The sequence below is a fragment of the Austrofundulus limnaeus genome, unplaced genomic scaffold (assembly GCF_001266775.1).
Source record: "Austrofundulus limnaeus strain Quisiro unplaced genomic scaffold, Austrofundulus_limnaeus-1.0 Scaffold11, whole genome shotgun sequence".
NCBI classification, from domain to species: Eukaryota; Metazoa; Chordata; class Actinopteri; order Cyprinodontiformes; family Rivulidae; genus Austrofundulus; species Austrofundulus limnaeus.
In genome coordinates this window covers 2,552,844-2,562,967 of record NW_013952413.1, presented here as the reverse complement: position 1 = coordinate 2,562,967, position 10,124 = coordinate 2,552,844, and the positions used below count along the sequence as shown (strand labels likewise).

Genomic DNA, 10,124 nt, shown 5'->3' with positions numbered 1-10,124 from the left:
GGAAATGAATGGAGAGCGAGCGACGTCACCTCCCGTGTGTCAAGCCCTTTAAATGACACCATACAGTGTTGAAAGAAGTTTTCTGAAAAGCCCCGCCCTCTTCCACCACATGTCAGACAGACCAGCATTTACCCAGCATTCCTTGCTGAGAAATCTTGTAGAAATTATGTGTTTGCATGTCCTGATGCATCTCAGTAAGCCATAGCCATGTCATGTGAGTATCAGTCACCTGGAGGCAGTGCTTAAAAGCCTGAATTTTGCCTGAAACTCTCAGACTGAAGAAGTCTCTTGGAGGAGAGACGAAACGTTTCATTAAAGAAAAACCCGTCCAGAGGACCTATACAATTTTTTTCTTTTTGATTTTTTTACCTGGATTACTGAGATGCATCAGGGCATTTAAATTAAAATGTGTTGTTTTACAGACTAACTTTGAAACAAAAGCAGCATCAGGTCTATCTCATCTTGTTTGAAAAATGTATGTTGATAAATACTACTTAGTATCATATTTTTCTCAATAAAGTAGCTTTTATCATATTTTTAAACATATAATTTGTTCTGAAAGTTTTAATATCAATAACAAGATTTATCCATAAATTTATTCCTMAAGTTACAGCACAGTGTTTCTTTAAACTAGTCCAAAATTGAGGTATTTTACAAATTTTATGAGCCTTATACTGTACATAACTTAAGATACTATGATTTACCAAATCATAAAACTTCAATAATTTCTATCAATAAAGTTCAGAATAAAAGTTAAATAGTTGCATTACACAATTCAAATCTAAATAATGTTGCTTAAGTCACAAAATACTCAAAAACATATTAAGTATATTTATACAAATCTTCTGTATATTTGGCAGTATTTATCGCATACATAAAACTTTTTTTAATAAAATAAAAAATAGCAGCACAGCTATGGCTTGTGGTGATGTGATAAATCAATTATTCACACGACATTTTAAAAATAGTTTGATAATTTTCCTTTTCCTACTTTTTTTTCRGACGCCTTCTTTCAGCTGCAACCTTGGGTTCGTCAAGGCTTGCTTAAATTTTATYAACTTCTGTATATTTTGATAGCGGCAGGCAGTTGACCAGTTATTTTAAGAAGCCAGAGGAAGACTCGTACAGAATAAATTGTGCCGGCTTGGGTAGAGGAGGTGGGCAGCGGTTTTACAGCTTCAGCCGTTGTGTTGGATTCTTAATCTCCAGTCCAGGTCAGTTTGCAATTTTGTTTTATTTTATTTTACGTTTGCAAGTTTCATAAACTTCCATAAACTTCGTAAGTGGGGAGTTATCATTGGATTAGGTTAAAATGGTCTCCAAACAATAATATCATTTGTCGCAATAATTTGAGACAATTTATCATCCAGCAAAGTTTGTATCATGACAGGCTTAAACACAGAATTAGCTTAGGGTGAAATTATTTTTTTGTGGCTTCAATTTCTGGCTTTTGGTCTCTTGTAGTTAATATACAATATATGTCAATAAAAAGAGCTAAATTATGAGCAGTTTCAAGGTAATCCTTTATCTATTTCATTTTTTTCTTAGCATTATATTGGCAGAAAACTGTGTGGGAACGTTTTTGTTATATTGTGGGGACAATTTTCCAGAAAAACACAGCCTCATGGGGATCAAAGCCCGGTCCTCACAGGTACAGATGCTGAAGCTGGTATTTCCTATGATGTGGGGACCTATTTTGGCATACACTCCTATTTGTGGGGACCAACGGGTACTTATGGGGACCTGAACCTAGTCCCCATGAAGGGAAATGCTGTTGGTTTAGGTTAAGGGTGAAAGGTCAGGGTTAGTTTCAAAAAATGACCTGAAAATAAATGAAAGTCAATGCAAAGTCCCCATGAGGATAGAAGAACAAATGTGCGTGTGTGTTTACGGAAAGTAGCATGAAGTAATGATGGCCTGTGTGATGCGTGTTGAGCTGAGGTTTGCAGTGCAGTAGAATGGAAATGTTGCGCATATCTTAATTTGACACTCGCTGCCGATCGATCATCATATCGTGTTCATTGRCGTGGTTGTTTGTTTATTTTTCTTTGTCGCATTCCGATTGCACACGCACATGTTGTCAAAGTCATACACAAAATCCATAAAACAAACATATGCTGACTTGTATTTGTTTACTGAAATGTGTGCTTTTCAGCAAACAAGCCTGCAAGAATTTAATCAAAAATCAAGCTTTCAGCATCTGGGTTTTCTACTTAAGTCATAAATCACACAGTCAGAACCCTCATTTAAACGCAAAAACACTCAAGTACATCAAGAGTGTGAATACAGATTAGCTCCATATGGAACGTATCGCATTGTGGCCAAAGAGGCTCTTTAAAATCATTGGCTTGGTTTTCACTCACGAACTGAGCAACGTCTGGTTTCACAATGAGGCAATAAAAACAGAAAAGACAAATTATATAGTTCGAATAGACTTTCTGTGAACTTCGTCATCTCTATATTGAATTGAGTCAGCTGTTGAATGGGAATGCCAAAACGCGGTCCTTAAATGTCAAAACAAAATTTAGACCTGACTGCTGCTTAGATCAGTCAGAAATAACTCAGATGAGTGATGAAATGGTACAAAACTATAAAATKATCTGAACATTTTGCACAAAATGAACAGTTTAGCAAAAGTTTCCAATCTTTTGCATTTCTGATTTTTCCAGTCATTGTGTTCAAACGTAATTGTGTGTAGGCTCACGGATGAGTAATGCACATTATTAACAAGCCTAGAAGTGCTCGAATCAAGGACACTTTTAACTAGGTTTGATATCCTGATGTCACAGCYGAGGAGATGCTGGTGGGCATGCAGTGGCCGCAGATTGGACCTCGGTTTAATAGCGCCGATTCGCCGCAGATTCAAATGCCATAATTGTACTTGGAGATGTTTTTGATATCTGACTTCCTGGAAAGTAATGATCCATTTCTGTGAAATCTTTGTTAACGACTCGCCTCAGGCTTCTTATACAAAGCATTCAAAGTAAGTGAAGACTGTCAAAGGATTTATATTAACCAGCAGCTGAAGAGACGTGTTATTTCATGACTGAGGCTTGAGTGATCTTCTGGAGATGATTTCAACACTTAAGAGCCTGAAGGTCGAAGCCTCCGTTTCAAAGGAAAAACACTGAATTGTTTTTCCATTTGGACYTATCCGAGCGCTTTGCTGGTTTGTAAAACCTGAGCGTTCACTGTTCTGAGGTCTCTTTAACAGAGGCTGTCACCAGCAGGCATAGCACCATCCATCTCTGACAGTCTGTCGCTAAACTGGCATAAATATCTGCCCCTCACAATGTGCCAATTATTCTTGTAGTGGCAGAAGATCTGCAAGGCTCAAAGCAGGCATGGCTTGCTACAGATGCCGTCACTTTGGAAGCCAATTTATAATTTCTTTCATTATGAGGATATTTACGATGCGGCCGTACCACCCTGAACACGCCAGATCTCATGGCACCTGTGCAATGTTCTGATGTCACGTGATACATCACGTGACATCCATTCCAGTAATACAGATCAATGGGTGTAGCATAGTTTTTCTTTGGGCATTGACTGCTTCACTCGTTTTCACCCTTACCGCTTCCTGAAACATGTTTAAGTCACTCAACTCTGACGTATGAATCATTCAGGCATTAAAAAAGGCCTCCAAACTCAAGGGATGAATCAGTATTGTGCATAACCTGGCAAAGAACCAGTTTTAAATGGAATCTTCAGACACTTTGTCACACAGACAATTTGTTCCCATTTTTTTGGTTGAATCTTTGAAAAATACAAAAGATAAAACAGTTTGACGTGTATAAAATAGTCTTTACTCAGCTGAAGGAAGAGGCCTCTCTATGATCCTGTCAGGTCTTTGCAGGATTTTCTTCCCCTCTTGCCTAAAGACTTTCAGATACGGTGGAACCACTGTAGACAATTTCCCCCCTTTATTTATTTGTTTATTTTTTTTAGTTGTTTGCCTTCCTCTTTTTTTAAGCACACACTGTATATGTAGTAAGTAAGTAAAGTTTTAGTTATATAGCGCCTTTCACAGAAATATATTCACAAGGTGCTGTACAATCAGGGATGGGGGAGGGGCCAGTTAAGAAACACCCATTCAAGAAGACACAACATGACAAACATGGGGGAACAGGTGAAACCGTCATGCAGCAAACAGAGGTGCGCTACCTTTAACAGAAAAACTAAAAACCACACAAGGGTAAAGCAACCAAAGCCAAAAACAAAATATTGCGATCCAGTATACAGTTCCTGCGAGTTGTTATGATCTGTCTGATCAGGGTTCTAGCAGTCATTTTGAGATTTTTTGGGTTTTAAATAAGAAATGTAATCTATTTTTATTGCTTCTTTTTCCAACCTTCAGATACTTGAAGATCTGTTTGCTTAATGTTATCTTTCTCAGTTCTTCATTCTGTGTTTTTTCCTCAACGTAGCCTCACAAATACACTTCATTCTTTATTCCGTTTCTTCGGACAGGTTTTGATGTCTGTTGAATTTGTGTGCAGTAAAACTCAGCATCACTTGATCTCACATACGGATTCAGAGAAAGCTGAAAACAGTGAAATCAGCTGGTGAAGTGATTGGTTAGAARAAAGTCTTGCATTCTCGAGAAATGGCGTCACAGCAAAGTATTTAGAGCTTTTTTATATGTATAAACGCTGTCCAATGCCTGGTCCTCATCCCTTCAATTGACAAGATCAGTTTGTGCCAAAAAAAAAAAAAAWACAGGTCCATGTTTCCATCAGTGCTGTCCTCCACCCTTCACAGCCCACTTTGACTGGGTGTTGGACARGCTGTCAGATGCAAAAAGCTCAAACCAGACAGTGACGCTATCCACAGCGTGAGCAGCCAACTGCCTGTCGACTGAGTTTCATGCTGTAGGCTTCACCAAGTTGAGTACCGTTAATCCAGTGGAGAGCTGAAATGCCTTTAAGCCTGTCTTACAACACGGCAGCTGGAATTTATATTAGAGGATTCATTTTTCTTTGAATTTATCATTTAAATAAAAACAACAAGCATTCCAAAAACTTACTGTTTCATTAATTGGCAACTGGGAAACATGAAATGAATTAATTTAGATGTATGTGTGTTTAAGTGACCAGACTATATATTTATCTAAAGCAGCTACTATTAATGTCATATATAAACTTTTTCCACCAWCATGAGACCAATGCATTATTTACACATAAATATGTTTAACTTTCATGTGTCCCATTGCACTGTTTGTTTGTGATAAAGCACAGACACTCAGCTTTGCATGCCTCAAGCTCTCAGTAACATGTCTTCTWATAAAACTCTCAGGGATTTTGCTCCAAGGATTAAGTCTTCTGATTATTTTTTTTCTGACATGATACAGACTCGAGTCCTTCACAGCCTCCCAGCTTTAATTCAAGCACACTCCTAGCTGTTATTTAAAAATGTGCTTTAACTCTACCTGARTTTAGTTTCACTGGGGAGATGCTGTTGGAGTTAGACAGGAGGCTTCGAGTGTAAATACGCCRGAACTGCAGCTGCCAGAAGCGATGGAAAGGAACTGTTCGAATAAACGAGAAAAGCTGTGATTACAGGAAACATTTAAGTGAAGTGGAATCAAAGGGTTACACATTATAGTGGTGTTATTGTTTTTAAAATAACCTATGGCTTTCAGGTTACTAAAGGACTGTTAAAGTTARGGTTTATTTAATCAGGAAGAAAGCTGCCATGGGATTTTATTTGCCTTTAGAWACTCAAMGTTTCTCAGTCATTGCTGCAGACCYTTTTTAAATGTAAGTGCTTCTGTTAGAGATGGAATCCTCTGGAACAATTAGTTGATACTGCAAACAAATACTCAGTGTTTTACTGAAGAATCAGGTTATTGTCAAGTAGCCGTTTTAAAATGCAATAAATTCAGTTCTAACGGTCCAAAATTACTTTAAAAAAAACATCCAAAAACTGCCTGAAGCCTGATGATCTTTTGAACTAAYCCCTACTGTAGATGTTAGACCTGAGCAGGTTTAAGCACTGCAAAGATCTTAGAATATTTAAAAATGCAGTTAAAGCTAGACTGTGTAAACACAAATATCTACAAGAAATATAGGGTGTATTCACACAAGGATGGTCCACTTGTTTGGTCAGGACCAAATAGCGAATTTTATTWATTTTTTTCTTTTGGGGCGGTTTGCATTCACATTGTGCTTTTTGCAAGTGGACTATAATGTATAAACAAAGCCACGCAGGACGGTCATTAATCTCATTGGACAGAAATGATGGGGGCGGGTCAGAGCACAGACCTGGAAATAAAGATGGTGTTACTACAACTGACTATTAAGAACATGAAGAGCAGCTCATTCAGTGGCAGTTTTGTGATGATATAATTCTAAGTTTGGGATAGTGTTGGCAAATGCTGCAACCTGAAGGAGACGAGATGCTCCGTGTTCCCCAACCCACAACGGCTCATTGTTTGTCGCGCAGTGTTAGCGTTAGCAACACTAGCATCAGTGGCTCATGAAGTCCATAAAGGCTCATTTCCTGTAGTTGGTTCGGTTCAAAACCGGTCTGTATTCACACCAGAGTTCGTTTAGAAGAGGACCGAAACCACCTACACAGTGTACATATAAAAACTGTTGCATTTTGTACTGAATACCTTCACTGGAGAAACTGTAATATTTAATAGTAGAATAAACCTTTTTGTTAAGTCTGTGTATGGTATTTTTAAATGGCACAATAGCAAATTTATCACAAAAGGGATAGACTTTTTGTGAAATTTGAGGACACACATTTAAGAGATGAAGGATTGTATTTTCCACACAATGCAAAAACCATGAACTGTTTAAATTGTACTAAAAGAAGCCAGAACTTGTCTGAATGAAGCAAATTCAATTGTAAAGAAAGGCAAAATAGAAAAAAAAAGAATAACCAAGTCTTTTGTCTATTTAAACCATACACTCATGTTTGAATACATTTTTAAAATATTTAATTTGAATAGGAATGAAAGAGCTCGTGACTAAAGACCATTTTAGTCAAACTACACTAAAGCATCCATGCTAATAAGCCATTTTCAGGCAAGTCATTGCAGACATTTGCTCACATTAAAACAAACCACGAACACACCTTTGTTTTCCTTTCAGTGGAAAACAAAACTATGCATCAATGCCAAAGTTTATAATGAATAAAGATAGCGAAGGACAGTCTTTAAAAAACAGTATCTGGCAAGATGTGTGWAACAGCTTGTTGATGACAACAGCTGTTTCATGTAAGAAGCAGAGCCTAGAGAAAGTTTAATTTGATTGACAGTGGCGGAGAGGCAGACCAACTGCTGTTCTCAAAGATTTATGGAAATTTTTTTTTTTTTGCTTAGCCCTAGTTGGTACTACTGTATGTGATGCACTTTTTTTTTACTGAGCCATGACTAAAACTTCAAAGAACTCTTCTAAAACAAGTGCCTGGATTTCTTTTATGAATACGCACTGCAGGATGGTCACGGCTCACTCCGAAGCTCTTGTAGAAAAGCCTCTTAGAGAGCACTCGAGTTTTAAAATTCAGGTAGCCAAAATAGAACTGAATTATTTAAAGGGTTTTATTACTGAAGCTCTAGTCAAGAACGTCGTGATATTTATTACAACTGACAACTGAGGGGCTCTTTATGATCCCGACTGGGGTGTTGCTTCTTTGACTTACCCGCCAGACAAAATGTGCAACACATCCACAAAAATTGATTTCCTTTTTTTGGTAAATGAGCGTTAAAGTTTGAGAAATTCCAGTCAGAATTTCAGAAGTCATTTCTTTTTTTTWAAAGTTCTGCTGATTAAATCACAACACAGGGGTCACTTTTTCTGATAATCTTTGGTAAAGAAACTTCACGCACCCACGGCTATCAGCTTAAGTTATGTTTTACCTTTTTATGGGCTGTAATCCAATTATGCATTCATTTTTTTGCACCAATGCCATTGTAGTGAACCCCACGGGCTGTTTGGAACCACTGTCATAGCAGCGTAAACAAATTGAATTTGTGTAGCCTTGCTGACGGGTACAAACGGCAGCGTCCAGACTGGCTGGTGAAAATGGCGTCCCTGATGTTTAGAGCCCACTGGAAACATGGTTATTACAGCCAGAAAGAGTGAACTCGCCGCCTACAGTGGCAGCCAGCTTGTTTTGTTGTATGGATGATGAAGTTGATGTATGGGGCCCCTCGCATGCGCAGAACAGCCACAGTCTCTCCACCCGGTGATGAATTGCTTCAATACGTTGGACTATTGGAAAAGACCAGAGCGCACCAGATCTCATCTCAACTCCTTTCTATTTTCTTCCCATTTTCCATTTTGGCAGATCTCAAATAAATTGTATTGTTTTTCTTTTTAGTCTTGTCCTTGCTTCCCTTCACTCCTTCCGTGCTCCACCATCTATTCACTCGCTCCCTTTTTGTAGAACTTTTAATGAGGTAAAAGGTATGCAAGAGTGCACTGGAAACACTTGACAAAGCACTTTTGAAAGATTACGGCTGACTAACGGCGCGGCGGCGCCTCGCTGCCGTTGTCTCTCCCTCTTTGTTTTTATCCCCGTCTCTGCATCTGTCCACTTGAGAAAGAGGCTGCAAGAATGAGCATGGCAATGGAGGTGAGATTAAAATCGGATGTGAATTGGGCTGGAGATTGGTTTGCAGACTGAAAATGGAAGCGGGGAGAACACTGGGTGGACGGACAAACAGRGAGGGGAAGGTCAAAGTTAACAAGCCGGCGTGATGGCATGGTATTGGGAGGATAAAACTGACCGAGAATGAGGACCTTTTCCCTCAAATTTGCATGGAAAGTAACTTTATATGTGCACGTTCCCACCACATTACTAATTTAGTCGTTTAATGGCATCTTCTCTCTGAGAGCATCCAGAGACTGCTTTGAAAGCAAACTGTCAGTCGGTGTTTTACGTCACCCATTAAAGCACTTTGGGTGTTATGTGGCTTTCATCCCACATTTCATGTCATTAGTCACCTCTAAGTGAATTAGATGAGAAATTACCTGGTACAGGAGCCAAAAACAGGGTTTGCCACAAAACTTGGAGCACAATAATCTCTTCCTAACGACTTATGATGATCATGTTGAGGCCGAGTCTTGTGGAGTATTTATGGGCGTCTCTGGCTTATATTGATGGATGATTATCTGATGGTTTTATTGCTTTCTTCTCTATGCAAGTTTTCAGCATCAACAATGGTGAGCCGTTGGGCCGCAGCAGTTGTCGACTGCACTCCGTTTTCTCGTGTTTGGTATCAAATTATTTCCAAGCAGAGGACACGATCGATTGTTGCTGTAGGAGCTGAAGAGACTTTCCATAAAACTTTCATGTCTGCTTTCCACTTTGCCTCAGCAGGAGTCAGTGTTTGGGTTTTAGTTCTCATAAAGCCACCCTATTGATACTCTCGTTTATTTTAAACTATGCTTTCCTGTTTCTCTCTTTTCACAGTGGCAAACATCTTGTGGCGTGAAGAAGGTATGTTTGGAAAGCTCCTGTTCCTCCATAACATTCATTAACCTGAGTTAATTGAATTTGTGTAAAAGAGTTACTGAACTGTGATGAGGAGGATTAAATTATTTGCTACGTTTAATAGTAGATCACTGTGTTGCTGGTGACTATGTTCACACTGTGCTGGCTCTGGAGCTCTTTCAGACATGAACAGGGATGCTGTTCTTCTCCTGCAGGTCTTGGCATCGGAAACATGTTTTACGTGTTTTACGAAGATGGGATTAAAGTCATTCAGCCCGTGGCGTGTGAGATACAACGACACATAAAGCCCAGCGAGAAGCTTCTGTCTCTCCAGGTGAATGGTTACTAATGTTTTTTAAAATAAATTTCAATTTGAGTTTGTCTAAAAATATTTTCATTTTTTATCATTTTTAATGCCACAAGAAAAGATTAAACCAGCAAAATTCTGGATTGCTGATGTCATCTTATGGCATCAAGCTTGATTTATTTGGCCTTTTTGTTAAGATGCCAAAACTCTGGTGTAGAACGACACAAACTAGAGATGATCAAAACTTTTTATGGCAATGATTTTTTTTACAAAGAGATTTATTAGTTTTTCTTTTTATTAATAATTTCCCAAAACTTTAATATTGTTTAAAGAGTCCGATCACAAAATTACAAAAATATTAGGGCCACAC

At 38.4% G+C, this 10,124-nt stretch overlaps 1 protein-coding gene across 1 annotated transcript in view; it reads left to right on the top strand.

The window, feature by feature from the left end:
• Positions 1 to 10,124, top strand: part of fstl5 (follistatin-like 5) — a 234,636-nt gene that overhangs the window by 203,261 nt on the left and 21,251 nt on the right. Inside the window, exons 11-12 of the mRNA XM_014002001.1 lie at positions 9,427 to 9,453; positions 9,663 to 9,781. Of these exons, the coding sequence (XP_013857455.1) occupies positions 9,427 to 9,453; positions 9,663 to 9,781 (146 nt within the window). The remainder of the gene's footprint in view (positions 1 to 9,426; positions 9,454 to 9,662; positions 9,782 to 10,124) is intronic.